At 49.9% G+C, this 15,685-nt stretch overlaps 1 protein-coding gene across 1 annotated transcript; it reads right to left on the reverse strand.

The window, feature by feature from the left end:
* Positions 1–2,423: 2,423 nt before the first annotated feature.
* OTX1 (orthodenticle homeobox 1) lies at positions 2,424–10,827 on the reverse strand. Its single transcript, XM_027865409.1, has 5 exons — positions 10,740–10,827; positions 10,285–10,362; positions 8,067–8,284; positions 6,596–6,747; positions 2,424–4,877 (listed from the first exon to the last, which is right to left on the reverse strand). Exons 3-5 carry the CDS (start codon positions 8,161–8,163, stop codon positions 4,050–4,052), a joined length of 1,077 nt encoding a protein of 358 aa, XP_027721210.1. The 5' UTR covers positions 8,164–8,284; positions 10,285–10,362; positions 10,740–10,827; the 3' UTR covers positions 2,424–4,049.
* Between the last annotated feature and the right edge of the window lie 4,858 nt (positions 10,828–15,685).

Here is a 15,685-nt window from a genome sequence, read left to right on the forward strand (position 1 = left end):
AGCCTAGGCACACTGGCTGAGCGCAGTGAGACGCCTTGGGTGCCTCATCCCTAGCCCAGTCCCCAGGAGACACCTCGCAGTGGCCCGGGACAGCATTGGGGGTGGGGGGAGGGGTGGGCTTTGAGCACCCCTGATTTAAAGCTCCGCTCTGCATCCACCTTCAGGCCTGTTGACTGGCACCAGGCCCCTGAGGGATTTCATCTCGAGAGTCCCAGAGGAGGGAGCAAGCGGAGGCGTCAAGAACGTGGAACGACGCCAGGACACCCAGGGGTCTACGGACGGTGGGAAGCTCCCCTCTGGCCAGCCAGCCCCCACAAGAACCGCACAGTGGCAGAGAGCGGACGTCAGGGCCCGACGGGCGGCAGTGGAGAGGCAGGAATCCGGGGCTCGGTCTCCTCCGGTTGTCCCGGGGTACTGGCGGCCGCAAGATGTTTGCCTGGACTAACCGCGCGGCACCGAGGCACGGAGCCCTGAGAGAACTTCCCCTTAGGTCTCCCGGGTGCAGGCAGGACTTTCGCCCAGGTGGTCATGGAACCTTCCCGGGCTCCTCTGAGGCAAGTGTCCTGGCACCCCGCGTGTCTGGAGATAACCGGGACATGTTTGCCAACTTGTGCCTCCGTGCGCGTCTCTCCACACTTAAGTCCGCGTCCCGGGAACTCCCAGGAGGAGCTCTGACCACCTTCCTGGAGGGCGGAGCCCAAGGTTTGGCCTGAGGGTGGGACTGATTTCACCAGCGGGGGTGGGGGGGAGCTGTAGGTGCTGCGGGTGCTTTAGGTGTTGCTGCAGCTCCTATGGGTGTTGCTGCAGCTGTTACTGCAGCTCCTATGGGTGTTGCTGCAGCTGTTACTGCCACGGTCTCCGCCTCCTCCGCAGCAGCCTGCAGCTGCCGCTGCTGTTACTGTTTGGCCTCTCGTAAGTTTTCTGGGGGCCTCCGGGTAGGACTCTGGATTGTCACAGCCTGGTTTTGCTTGTGGGATGGGTTGGATGGGCAGGAAGAGAAAGGGCCAAGAGCCAAGAAAGGAGGTGAGCCGACCCTGACCTCCCTCCCCTCCCTCCGCTCCCACCTTTCTGGGGATTTACCCATCCGAGCCGAGCGATCCGGTTTGTTTAAAGATGAAAAATAGGTAAGATGTTCTCAAGTAATCAGTAACTAATTTGCGAAGATGGGACTGTGTTCGCAGGACCCGACCCGGATCTGCAAAAGACTGGAACGAAGATACTGTGGTTCGAAGGATTAGGTCCGCGAGAACAAGAAAGCCAGGCTAATTCTTTAGGCCACAAGGCCCTTGGGGGGGAGGGGAAACTTTCTTCTAAACCTGGCAACACGCGACGTTCTTGAGCTTTCTCACAGAAATAAAGAATAGAAAAAGTTGGTCATTTCGCAGCAAACTTCGTTTCCTTTCCCTCTTCCGACAAGCGCCGCAACTTTCAGGCCTCTCTCACTGCGAATTTTTCTCCTGCCTCCACACCCAGGAGAAACTGACCCGGAGACAAGTTTTACCAGGCGTGGGTAACTTCGGTTTCTATTTTGTATTGTTTGAGGGGAGCAGTGGCCCCTGTGTCCCCTCGTCGCACAGAAAGGAAGAATAGTATTATTCTTTATGCTTTTCCACTTTGTAAACCAGGGCACTAAAGCTTACTGTGCCCCTCTATCTTATCTAAGTTCAGCGACCAAGTGAAGTGGAAATCGTTGGGATCAGCTTCCTGGCCCTATCGTTGGTGTTATTGTTGTTTTAAAGCGAAACAAAATCCAGGCACGCGCATACAATCCACTTTTAAACTTGAATAAAAATAATTTGTTTTAGTCCTAAATCCTTTGCCCTTGTTGGGCTTTGGGGGTTTAGAAGAACCACTAATTGGAAGTAACAGCCTATTTCGGCTCCATACTAGGGAAGCCCTTTGGATTGAGAAGTAAAAGAGGTTTTCCGCTGCCAAAATTAAAAACATTTTTTTTTCTGTTTGTTTTGTTCTCTCTTCTCTCTCTCTCTCTCTCTCTCTCTCTCTCTCTCTCTCTCTCTCCTAAAGGGAGATTCGTTCTTCTATCTCCCAATCCACTTTCCTTTCCTTTCTTTTCTTTTCAATACAATTAGGTGGAGAAGTCAAAGGCAGTCTACTGGCTCCAAAGCAAAACGACTGGTTTTAGGGATTCTAATTACTAGCCCCCGCCTTATTTCCAAAACCGGGGATAGAGGTTGGGGGAGCTCTACCGTCGTGTCTACAGGCCTGTTTTAAGTTGTGAAGTCTGTTGAGGACCAGATAGATAACAGCTACAAAAAAAAAAAAAAAAAAAAGCTCGTTTCAGGGCTAAGGACTTCCCATTTCCTCCCTCCCCGACCCTTTCTGGCAAACTGGAAGATGATTGCTTGCACTTGAGAAAGGGGAGCCCAGAAACGGGGAACCCAGAGAAGAGCAACACTGAGAAGTGCTTCATTAGTTTGAATTTTATTATTGGGGAATAATGTAGATAAAGGGGAGGGGAAGTAAAACTGCCTTACATTTCAACAGGTAATTTGTGGTCTTCACGTCGGACAAATCAAATTTACAATTTTCTTTTCCTGCTATGGGACAAGCGGCCAAGACCATAACTGATAACACAGGCGCCGAGTGCTCTTGGCCAGATCTTTATAGAAATGAAGGTGCACTAAAACTCACTAGACAAAACAGTTTTCTAAAAGAGAGAGAGATGAATCGGAACTGAGGTTTTGGTTCTGGTCTTTTTTCTTTTTTTTTCCTTGTCGGGTTTCTTTTTCTTTTTTTTTTTGGTTTGGTTTTTAGTTTTTGGTCTTTAACCTGGGACCGGGAGCCTCACCTTAGCTGAGGTCTTCCCATCCAACCCGCTGTCCTCTGTCTTTTCTTCCCCTCCGATCTTTCCACCCGTCTGAGCTCCCAAAACTTAGATCACTTTTCCCCTCACCATCTGGACCTCAAGCTCCGCCCCATCCTGCTTCCCTGGGACCATTGATTCTCTTTTAATAAATACACCAAAGGGTAGAAAGGGAGGGAGTAAGATAGTATTGTAATAACTGGACACTTGAAAGCATCACCATTTGGGGAAGAGGAAGGGAGGTAACAGGGATTTTTTTTTTTTGCTTTCCTTTTATATATATATTTATATTTATATTTATATATATGCAGTATATATCTTAAAGATCTGTTTCCTGGGTGTTAAGACTCAAGATAGGTTCAATTCAATAAACAGCAACTAAAAAGAATAAGTGGTCCCCGGAACGGACCTGAATATTTACACCATTCCCACCGCTCTGCTGCGGCAGAATCCCAAACCAGAGCCGCTGGCCAGAGGAAGGGAGGGGCAGGGGGAGGCGGGGCTTTACCACTTTGACTAGATACAGCCACTGACTTAGTCCCAAAACGTCCAGGCTCCCAGGCCCTTAACTCGAATTCACAAGCCCGGGCAGAGTAGAGAAGTAAAGTAGAGGGAGGGAGTAGCCAGCAGTCTGGGAACAGAGTAGGAGAGGGCAGTTGCAGGGAAGTTTGTGTCCCCTATGCACTTTCGTTGGTGGTGGTGTTTGGCTGGAGTGGCTGCTAAATCCTCTTCGTACTGTAGAAGCACCAGTTTATAATCCCAGTGTCCAGACACAATAAATAAACTGATTGGGTTCAAGCAGTGGGTCAGGACCAATAGTCTTGGAAGTCTGGGAGTATGTAGTTGCACGGCCAGAAAGAATGGAAGGGAGATTTAGGGACATAGCAGGAGCGTAAGGGGCAACAGCAATTCCTGCCCAGCAGGTTACAGGTGAGCATGGTGGAGACAGGTGTCCCTTCTCGCAAGAGCTGCAAGTTTAAACATCCCTGTGAGGCAGGTGGCATCCAGAGTCAAAGGGGGAGGGGGAGGACAACGAAGAGCATGGGGATCTTTTTGGAACAATGGAGCATAGCGTTTTGGAGAGGTCAAAGAAAGGAGGAACAGCAGTAGCAGGGCTGGAAGGGAGATGGTAGAATTGGCAAATAATTTACTCTTTCTTCTTCACCGGTCTTCTCTCTCACTCAGTCTCCCTCTCCCTCTCTCTCTGTCTCTCTCTCTCTCTCTCTCACAAGACTTGGAACCTCCAAGAGGCCTGGTCCTTATAGTCCAGACAGTCGGGGGAATTGAAGTTGATTTTCCAGGCTGAAGAGGCTGCAGTGGCCCCAGGTTCCTTGTAATCTAGGCATTCTGAGGAGTTAAAGGCAAGCCCCGTGCTGCCATAACCCTGGTGGTGGTGATGGTGGTGGTGATGGTGATGACTGGAAGACTGGCTTAATGGGTGGTGAGGGTGGTGGTGGTGGTGATGACCAGACATGGATGAAGGGGTCATGGGGCTAAGCTGATGCGGGTGATGGTGTGAGTGCATCGGTGCCAGGTAGGAGCTGCAGTCCACACCACCGAAGTAAGAAGAGGAAGGCGCAGGGTAACCTTGGCTGTAGCCACCACCTTGACCATACGACATAGGATAGGAAGCAGCTGCAGCTGAAGCCGCTCCTGCGGCCACAGAGCGTTGCATACAGGATGTGTTGCTGGGTGCTGGCAAAGGTTCTGGAACAGAGACAGAGGAGGGACCTGAGCCTGGGGAGATAGAGGCAGGGCTCCAGATGGAGGAGGCAGCAGGAGTGCTCAGGGACGAAGCTGCAGCTGCTGCGGCCACTGCTGCAGGGTTTCCTCCCAGGGCTGCTACTGCTGCTGCAGGGTTTCCAGATGAGTTAGAAGCAGAGCTGGAGGATGAGGCAGAACTAGACACAGCAGGTGGTGTGAACTGGCCGCTGCTTTCCGAACCTGAGCTCTCACGAGCAGGTGAAGACTTTTTCTTAGTTGGGCGGCTTTTGGCCCCACTTCCACTCTGCTGCTGCTGTCGGCATTTAGCCCGCCGGTTTTTGAACCATACCTAAACAGGAGCATGGAGAATAGAAATATGTTAGATTACAAGGTTCAGCACAATTTCCTCTTTCTCCCCTCACTTTTCTTCCCCGTCTCCTACAAAATATTTCACCTTTGGTTCTTGTCCACACTCATTAACCCATCCATTCTCCAGCTTTTTCTAATCACACCCAGGAGCATCCTTACCAGTCTCCTTCCCCAGGTAACATCCCTGCTTCTTTCTCATCACCAAAATCACCCTTCTAACCCCCCCCCCATTTCTCCCTTACCTGTTTCCCAATTCTTCTCTACCGCTAACTACTGGATACTTCTTGTACCCAGTTCACAGAGCAGTGGAAATCCAACCCCAAATTCTCAATATTTCCCCAAGGAACTGGACATTGCTAAGGTCAATCCTACTTTCAGAGCACCATTATAAGATACTCAAAAGGCTACTAGAGAGAAAGAGCCCAGGACAAGGGTGGGTGGGATTTAGACTTCCTGTCTGTCTTGGAAAGTGGGCAGCGATTCTCAAAGCTCCTAATAATTTTTAGCACCCCATTAGATGTTACTCAAAAGTTCACCACTTTAAAATAAGAGGACCAGTTAGTAATAGAGAAGTAGATATGTGGAAAAGTAGATCACAGTATCCAGTGTGTGTTTTTTATAAAATTTGTGAGGTTAGATTGGAGTTAGGGCCCTGTAGAAGCCATTAAATGAGGAACCAGAGAAGGAGCAGGTTCACAAGTGCAAATGAAGATCAACCCCAGAAAATGTAGAAAGAAAATCTGGATGGGATTTCATTAGGTATCTGCTACAAGTTAAGAGCACCACACTCCAGAATCGAAAGTCCACTGCCCCGCTAACAATACAATTCTAATTTCCTTTCTCTTTCCAACACCACTGGAAAGAAAAGAAAAAAAAAAACACAGAACAAAGTTCTAAATCTTCTGTTAGTCCCAGGTTAGTTTCAAAACTTGGTTATTTCCTAGGCTAATCCAATTTCAATAATGGAAATATAAATAAAACAAAAATAAGTGTAGTTTGTGGAGTCATTTTTTTCAGTGGATCATTCCAGTGAGAATAAAAAAAAGGAAAACAAACCCAAATTGAACCAAAAGTTTAAACCCACCCAGATCTTCCTCTGCAATCTAATACAATTCTGAGTTTTCCTTATCCTCCATATAACTTCATTTTTCCCTGTTCCAGTATCACAGGGACTGAGGTAGAGGCAAAATTTAGGACCCAAAGGAAATAGGAAAATTAGAAGATAATATAGAATATAGAAAGGAAGCCTTTAGCTTCCAGAATCTTCTCCTCTCCTCCATCCTAAAAAGTGCTTTCAGCACCAAGTAGGGAGGCAGTGTCAAGAGTCTGCTGAGAAAATTCCTTTAATTTTTCTCCCTTTAGGGTCCTGGCCCAGAGCTAAGGGGAGACAACACAAATCCACATCACCTCATTTTCCCCACCTCTAAGTCCAAATTCTAGGACAAATAATCCTGTCCTTAAACTTTTCCTTTCTACCCACCAGGTTCCCTCATTGCAAAGAAATTAAAAGACAAGATTCTAAGCCACAGCCAGGCCAAAACCACGATAAGCCCATCTGTGTGTTGTCCCAAGACAGCCTTGGCTTCTACACAGAGCTCCGAAGCAGATTGTGGAGGAACCTGGCTATAGCAATCTTTCCCAAGCCCCTTGCCCTTTTCCCCACTCCATCCCAGTATCCTGGGTTGAGGAAATTCCAACCTGGACTCTGGACTCTGGTAAGTTGATCTTAAGGGCCACCTCCTCTCTCATGAAAATGTCTGGATATCTAGTCTTGGCAAAAAGTGCCTCCAGTACATCCAGCTGTGAACGTGTGAAGGTGGTTCTTTCTCGTCGCTGCTTCCGAGGGGTAGCTGTGCAAGGGAGACACGTGTATTAGTTTTCCCAAGCCTGAGCCTCACCTAGACCTCAGCCCTTGACAGTTGGAGCTGATGGGGAGAATAAGAATACTATACAGAGAGTGCTTTCGAGTAACAGTAGAGGAGACTTTCTCTTTTTGGGGGGAGAAGGGGGGTAGGGATAATGAAGCAGGAAGAAAAGACAGAAAATGAAGAAGTCATTATCTGTGTGTTTGGGGGGGTGGTGGTGGAGAAAGGTCTTGAAGTGAGGAAGCAGCTGTTTCCACTGTCCCTGCGCTACCTAAAAGGAGAAACTCAGGTTCTCTTCTTTCCAAGGTCTGGGACAAAATGGCCATAGATGTGAGAAAGTCCAGTGTATGTGAGAACTGGTGCATGCTAATTGGATATGGGTGGGTGGGGACAGGAGGAGGTGGTATGTGCTATAAGAAGGCTAAAGTTTGCAAGGTATTTTTTCCTTGCTCTTACTATGCTTCATGTATTAAAAAAGAGAAAAAGATAAACTAATATTCTCTCTCCCTTCTTCCATAAATCATTAGTACACTTAGTCTCCACACACTTGAATCTCTTATAGGGACAGAAGCTCTCAGATTTTTGTTTGTTTGTTTTTGGGGTGGAGGACTCAAGAAAAGAAACAAATTGGAATTAGAGAATTTAGAATCCTTCTCAGGCAGCTTCTCCCCCAGCCATCAACTTCCCGAACAAAATGAATTTGTGTGAAGAAAGGGGCCCAGGGTCCAGAACAAGTTAAGACTGGAGGCAGTAGTCCCCTTCCCTCAACCAGCCAGGACTTCTTTCTGTACTGACAATTCTTGCTTCTAGATCAACCCTCCAAAATCTAAACCAAAGACACTTCCCCATCCCCTAGCTATCCAATTTAGTGTAAAACTTATAAATCAATAAAATCGGATCACCCCTGGAGAAGTAATCCATATGCTGCATCAGAAGTTTGGCATACAGTGTGCAACATTTTATATGTATGTTGTCTTGTATCAAGCACTTAACATGACAGTGCATGTTCCCTGTTTCCTGCTTGTATTCCACTGCATGGCATATCCAGAGCTTATTCTCTCCAGCTGCTAACAGAAACCACTGGAAAGTTTCACCTAAGTCCCCTGATCTTAGGGAGATCCGGAGAGTGTGCTTTAAATTGCATATTATATAAACCCCACTCAGCAATCCTGTGTGTACCCTGTGGTTCTTAAGTCATCAAGACCTCTAGTACTAGAACAGGTGGGTCTAGAATGGGAGTGGGGGGTGGAGACCCAAAGGAAAGTGAATCTTAGCCCAGGTAGGTCAGGTTCAGCATTGCTCACCCGGATATCCCACTGACGGATGCAGCAGATCCATGGCTGGCCCTGCGAGGCCCAGCCCATTCATGCCGTAGGGGGGTTGTTTGAGGTAAGACATCATGCTAACAGCCGGATAGTGGGGCCCCGAAGGATCCAGTGGGGGCCAGTCACCGGCTGGAGAATCTCACAGCGAAGTTCCAAATGTCAGGAGAGGCTCCGATAGGTTCGTGGGCCCAGGGCCTCTGAGGACACAAGACAGGAAATTGATAGCTTGTAGCAACTGGGACAGCTTCAGGGTTCCCCTGCCCAGACACTGGGTAAGCCGGCTGGTTGGGCAAGGTCTAGGGAAATTAGTAAAAGATGGTTTGGGGGCTGTAGCTATGGGCAGGTCGGCCAGTACAGCTAGTTTCACTACTTTGAAAACTAGGCCTGGCTGTATCAGGCAGTGCTGCTTACTTTTACTAATAAACTTTTCTAGCTTTTCTTCCTCTGCTTTTAAGCTACGACAAAAGCTCAGGAAAAAAGGGAACTTTTGGATTCTGGAAGTGGGGGAGAACCAAGGTGGGTATGGGGAGATCCTGGCCTTCAGGCGGTCGATGGGCAACGAACCAAAAATACCAGCGTAGAAAAGCTGGCTGGGGGAGGTGAGGGAGCTGCTTGAGGAGCTGGGCCTCTGGCTGCAAAAATGAAGATTCGCTCTGGAAAGGTTCGGCCTGAGGCTGTGAGGGAGTGGCTGTTGTTTCTTTCATTTAAAAATTTGTTTAAAGGGGCAGGGGTGGGGAGGGGGCAGGCTAGAACCCAGGGAGTGGGGGTTGGGGGGTATTTCAACCAAGCTGAGTCCACACCCAGGCAGACCTGTCGGAAAACCTTTGGGACAAGAGCAACGGCTCTTCTCCAGGGTCCTGAGGCCGGAGGCACCACCTCCTCAGATCGATTTCATAAATTCTACCAAGGGTCAGTTCCTAACCTCTTCCCCTCTATCCCCGCCTCGAAACCATTTCTTAGCCGGAGTCCTAGAAGAAACACTTCCTCGACATTCTAGCAAACTCCGAAGGTAGTTGCCCTCCCTGGGCCCAGTTCCAGACCCTGATGCTGGCTGAAGCTCGAAGAGCAGTAAAAGCGGTTGGCTGGGCGCGGTACAGGGTCAGAAGTCCAAGGAAGATTTCCCCCCCTCAGTTCTGGGAGGACTCTTCCCTCCCAGCGCAGCCCGCTTCTGAAGGCCCATCCTGGCCCTTTTGTAATCGGTTCTTGGCTGGTAAGCATTACAGAAGGTGGAACTTTGGTTCTTAGGGGGCCTGCGTAGCGGTCTAAGAAGCTCCTGGTACGAGTGGAATGGGTGGGAAGGCCTAAAGCTTTCCGACCTTCAGTTAGCTCTCACACCGCGTCCTGGCCACAAAGTAGGGTGAAATTTCGGGAGCTAGGCCTCCAGCGGCGAACAATCCGACACCTGGCTGGGACTGCAATCTCTCTTTGCCACTTCCCTGGCTGTCAGGAATTTGAGGGTCTCCAAGACAAGGTGTCTTGAGAGAAGAGTGGGTGATAGGAATCAGGCATCGAGCCCCAGAGTTCCCGAGGGGCTGCGAGCTCCAGAGCCGCAGTCGCTCCACCTGGTTCTCGGGGAGGCACTGGGGATCCAGTCGCTGGGAGTGGAGGCGGGGTGGGGGTAAGTGGGGAGGGCTGGTTAGGCTGTATGGGGGAGAAGGCCGACCAGGGTTCGTAGTTCTAGGGGAGATGCAAGGCCTGGCAGAGCGCCGCCCTCCTACCCCACGGTCCCCCAGCCCTGACCCCCCCCCTCACATCGCGGTAGGAGGTCGAAGAGGAAGGGGCTAGGAGCCCCGGAGGGATAGGGATAAGAGGGCTATGGACTGGGGCTAGAGTGTGAAGTGGTAACAGGTTTCCACTCAGCCACAGTTCCAAGTTAGAAAGACTTTCTCCAAACTTAGCTCTAAGCCTAGGCTACTTCGAAGGAGGCGGGGGTGTGTAAGGAGTAAGGGGTCAGACGTCGGCAGCTGTGCCCCAGGATCACCAGCACAGCCTAGGGAGCGGGGCTTCTGCCTCTCGAGTTCCTCCCCTGCCCTGAGGCATACAACACAGAGGAGTGCCGGGAGCTGGGGGCCTCAGCTGGGGAGGGGGCGGTGGTGGTGGAGCCAGCGGCGGCGGCGCCTGCTGCTGCTGCTGCTGCAGGCGCACTCTCATTTGGCTTCGGCGATCCCATTTTGGCCCCGCAACTTTCGCTCCTTACCTGCACTCAGCTTCTGGGGCGGATAACCAGGTAATTCAGGCGCATGAGAGAGAAGAGCCCGGGCCTCTGGCCGTAAACCTGTAAAAACCGAGGGGACCGAGGAAGTTACTAGCTGGGCAGGACGGTTTGGCTATCCTCCCCAGATTTTCTACCTCCCCCGTTCCCTTTTCCCTTTCCCCCTTTTATCTGCCTTTCCAGTTTCCTCTCTCTATGTTTTTCTGGATGGCTCTTTAGGTTTAAACTTTATTTTGTGGAAACATCACACCCTTTCAGATCATTGCATCGCCCCTGACTTTGTTGAGGGGGGATATTTAGGGGTGAGGGGGAACTCAAGGGGAAGCTGATTGCTGCTGCATCTGCACTAGAAATGAGTCAGGGAAGTAAGGGGTGGGTGGTGGGGGTTTAGGAAAAGTCTGCAGAGGCACTTTGCAAACTAAATAAATCAAGCGATTTACCTTGTCGAAGTGGCTGTCTTGCTCGGTTGTTTAGGTGATTGGAAATGTAGCCTGATGAAGATTGATCACCTTTCTACTGCCCTCCCCGAGTATGTGAACGCCAGGCAACTGCGTAACGGGGCTGGGCCGCCAATCCTGGGCCCAGCACTGGCTGAGTGACAGAGGGCCGGGCAATGGCAGTTCGAGCCGGGGGTTACCTCTGCGCGCCCCCGCCCCTCCCCCACCCCCTGCCTTCCTCTCCTCCTCCCTCTTCCCTTCCCCCTCACCCCCTCTCTCCCTCCCTTCCCTGCCTCAGCCGGCCCGGCCTTGGCGGCGCACTAACTCCCGAGATCTCTGAAAACGCAGTACAGAGAAGACGAGTGCTGTGCCTCCCAAATAGCCAGGTTCCTGGAGAACCTGTGTCCACACTTTGAGCTCTTCAAGGTCCCCCGCACTCCCTCTCCCTACCATCCCAGCTCTCCTATTTGGGAGTAGCAGAAGGAAGGTGAGGGGGAAAAGTAGTGCGGCTCGCTCACTCTTCCAGGAGCCCACCTTCGACCCAGCTGTCCTCCTTGGAGGCTGCAACGGTGTCCGAGCCTTTTCTATGCGCAGGGAGCCGTTGGGGTCGAGGATTTCGCATCTCATTCCTTCTCCTCCCGTAGCTCGGGTCCGTCCCTGGCCTTTCCAAGTCAGCACTCCCCGGCAGAACCCTTGGGAAACTCTGTGCTTGTGAGGGAACTTTGCAAAGCGCCGCACCGTCACACTTGGAGCTGCTGCGCTCCCCCTTCCCTAGCCGCCGCGTCCCCCGTCGCCCCCCACCCCCACCCCAATCGCTCCAAGACTAGGCGCGCAGCCCTCGGGAGCAGCAAGAAGCGGCTAGTAGCCCGGCTTCCCGGATCCCTCCCAATCCGGCTCGAGCGCTCCTCGCGTTCGTTGCATTTTGCCAAGCCCTTGAAGCTTCCCAAGTCATATTGGTTCCATTTCTTATTCCTTCTCTCTGTCAGTGACTGTTTTTGTCTTTTCTTTCTCTGTATCTTTCTGTGTCTCTGTCTCCCCCCGCCCCCACTTCTCTCGCTCTGAAAAAACCTGGAGGACAGAAAAGGGAGGCCCCTGCCTACAGTCCCCTACTCTCCCACCCCTCTTAATTTCTAAGGGCCAAACAAACGAGTTGGCAACTTTGCCCGGGGCTCCTTCCCCTCCTTTCAGTTTCTTTCTCATATGCTGCGGAGAAGCTTTGGAAAAAAAAAATTCCCGGATGATCCGTACTCTCGAAGGTGAAGATCATTTCCGATTCGAACAAATAAACTCCAAAAACGGAGTACAAAGTGGGTGGACTTTTCAAAGCTCAAATTAGTGTTTTCGCCCTCAACTCCGGGAGACATATTTTTTTTTAGGTCGCACCTTCTCATAAATATTAATGAAGGGTTTAATCCCCTTCGAGGAATTACTAACCTTCCCTTCCAATTTTCCTTCAGAATAACCAGAGAATAAAAGTTTTAGGAGAAAGTCCAATAACGGGAAAAGGAAAACCCCAATTCATCGCCATTATCATCGTCCTCATCACCGTGGTTAACAATCACTCCATCCTAGAAATATGAAAATTCAAATGACTCTAGACATGATCACGATGGTGACGATAATGATTCTGAATGGAAAGGGGCTAGGAAGGGCCAGTAGTCACATATCAAAGTAAGTACTTTTTTTTTTTTCTTCAGGAGACACTTTCCTTTGGAGTTCTTATAAAATACGGTAACAGAATATCATGGAGGGCACACTGTTTCCTTAACTGCTTCTCAAAGGATCCGGGAGATCTTCTTAGGACCTTTAATAAGGCTTTGGTCGGTTCTTTTGTTGATCCCTCAAAATCAACTCCTTCTAATTGAAGTTGGAACTGAAAGCGAGCTAATGTTCAAAGAAAGTGACCGCCAGACCAACAAAATTACATTTTTTGGGGGACGATGAGGGGACATCTAATCAAAGGAGCAGGGGCGGAGAGGGTGGGATGGGGGGAGAGGAGAAAAGGAGGTTTTACAAGATCCTTCTCTAGTTCACAAAAGTCAGCGACACGGGCACTTCTCTACGGAACAAAGAAGCCGCAATCCATTCACACTCACAAAAAAGAGGGAGAGAGAAGAAGAAGAAGAAGTGAGAGTAGAAGGAGTGGGAGGAGACTGAAAAAGAGACAAAGAGAGAAAAGAAGAGAGAAGGAAGAGAGGAGAGAAGAGAAAAAAGAGAGGAAAAGAGAGGGAGAGAAAGAGAGAGAGAACAACAAAAAAAAGAGAAAAGGAAAAACAAACTCTTTTATAGCCACAATGAAACACAACACACCTTGTGGTAATCCCCGACCCACCCGGGATGCCTCGGTTACTGTCTAAATTTAGCCACCTCAGTCTTTGTAAGAAATTAGGAGACAAAGAGCTGTTGACTGGCATTAAAGATAGAATCCAAATAAAGCTTCCAGTCTACTAGTGAAATAAGCCAGGTCCGAGGCAATTGAGCTCTCCCACGATGGGAAATGTGTGCCTTTGTATAAGTGTGTTTGTGTGTATTGTATCCGTAAACACCTAAGCTTTGACATTACTCGAACATCACCTCCGAACATGTATGCATGTGTGTATTACCTATCACAAAACGAATCTACCTCCATCTCCATTCCCGCCCTCCACCCTCAGTCCTTTCCAGATCTAAATTCTATATTTTCTTTCCCCTCCTCCTCAAGGACTAGCTTTTCTAATAATTAGTCCCAAAGATTTCATCATGTGAGCTCAGGACAGGGTGGTGAGCAGCAGAAATGGGTGCTGTGCCGCTCCAAAGTCTATTGGAATGTCTTCCCCTCCCCCGACCCAGCTGCAACAGCTCGGAGCTTGGGGCTCCTTCTTCTGTTCTTAGCTCCAGATGATGTGATCAGCTCTCTGAAAGTCTGGAGGTATCAAGTAGCACTGACTTTTTTTTTTTGTAATGAGAGTATTTGTCTAATCCCAAATTGCAGAGAATTTTCTAATGTTCAACGTATAAAACCCAGGGATTAAGGAAAGAAAGGGAGAATGAGAGAGAAGGAAAAAGAGAGAGAGAGGAGAGAAAGAAAAGAGAGAGAAAAGAGAGAGAGATAGAAAGATGAAGAGAAGAGAGAGCTATGAAGAGGGGACAGAGAGAGAGAGATAAAGAGAAGAGAGATATGAAGAGGAGACGCAGAGAAAGAGAGAGAGAGAGAAAGAGAGAGAGAGAGAGAGAGAGAGAGAGAGAGAAGAAAGAGAAAAGAAGAGAAGAGAAGAGAAAAAAAAAGTTTGGCGCACACAAAGCAGAGGATTCGAAGCGGCCCATACATTCTCAAAAGCCAAGGTGGGATAAGAGTTGAAAGTGTGTGTGGGGAAGCTGTTTGAGTAGTTCCCGGAAGGCAGACCACAGAGGGGGAGCTGAGTTCCTAGCAGGCGGAGATCCTTGAGCCCACGGGTCCCCCGACCCAAGTGCAGGGGCCCTGGAAGTAGAGGAAGCTCGGGGAAGGTGAAATCGTGGAGGACAGAAAGGGCGCGCAGAGGTAGTGGTGGAGTGACAGAATGGGGATGGTGGGGTGCGGAGATGGGCTAACTTCGGGCGGGACACTACGCCCAGGTAAGTTCGGCAGCCACATTATCAGCATCTTTGGGAGAAGGTGAGGTGGGGGGATTGCTGTGTAGGAATGAGAAGAACCAAGTTGGGTTTGCTCTTTGAGCCCACTCGGGAGGTAGAAATTTCCACACTACCAGGCTTCACCGACATTGTCTTTTTCCCATCAGTTAGACGACCCCCGGAGCCCAAGCCCAGAGCCAAAGATCTCCCCTCCCCCACTAAATGACTAACCGCTGTAGGTTGCAGGGGAGGGGGTGAAGGGGGCCCGAGTCTACTCGGGGTGGGGGTGGGGATGCTGGGAGATCAGGCGCTAGATTTTCTTCCTTCCTCTTAGTCTCTCCGCCTCCCCCAGCCCTTCATTTCTCCCCTCCCCCCCTCCGGTGGCGCGGATCCCAAGGGACCTTATGGGACAGGTCAGAGGCGGAGTTTTCCCTGGAGGCCTTTTCCCGGTTTCCACCCCTCCAATACCACCTGGTCCAGGGAGCTGGGGGAAACTGATGTTGTCAAGAAAACTGGGGTTAGCGGTGTCGCCGGCCCGACGCACCCGGCTGTCTCGGGCTAGCGTCTTTGCGCTCTCAAAACCTGCATCTTAGCACTTACGCCCAGTATCATGTTCGAATGTAAGAATGTTCAGAGCTCCAGTCTGAGAGGCTGAAGGAGCCTTTTTGTCCCAATCTCTCTTCAACAGCCCCTTCTCTCTAACCAACCTTGGTTCTCCCCACTCCTACTCCCTCACCCCCCACCAATACGAACTCTGCTCAGGCCCTGGCAGGACTTTAGCTCAAAGTCGTAGCCGCCTGCACAGGGGGAGGAATGAGGGTGGGAGGTGGGGTGAGAGTGAGGGTTAAAATGATAAAGAACAAACCAAGTGGCTTCCTTCTGGAGAGTCTCGGGACGCATTTTCCCCCACTACGACCCAAATCCCATTCCGAAATTTAAGCTGACGACCTTTCATTCCTTTTTGTCAGCGGAAGCGCCACGGAAAGGTTTTCCAACGTCCCAGGGCCCAGGGACAGGGCGATTTTTACTCAGACTTTGACCTTCGTAAAACATTTTTTTTTTGTTCGTAAAAGTTTTTTTTTTTTAATATGTTGTGGGTTTTTTTCCTCTCGATCTGGGTAGGGAAAATAAAGTAATTTCTAACAGGGTCCAGTAGGCCATAGCTATTCTTCCTCGACTTTGCTGGGCTCTGCAGCGGGTATTAGCTTCGTTCAGGAGCTCCTCGGCTCAGAGCTTTCTTCTCACAACACAGAACACAAATATCTGATGTTGCTTCATTACAAAAATCTTTGAGAAACTTTTCCTTATATGCCTTGACAGGAGCTAATTCAGCTATTGTAGTCTCCCCCCACCCCTTAACC

The sequence above is a fragment of the Vombatus ursinus genome, unplaced genomic scaffold, assembly GCF_900497805.2.
Source record: "Vombatus ursinus unplaced genomic scaffold, bare-nosed wombat genome assembly UNPS02014778.1, whole genome shotgun sequence".
Taxonomy (NCBI): domain Eukaryota; kingdom Metazoa; phylum Chordata; class Mammalia; order Diprotodontia; family Vombatidae; genus Vombatus; species Vombatus ursinus.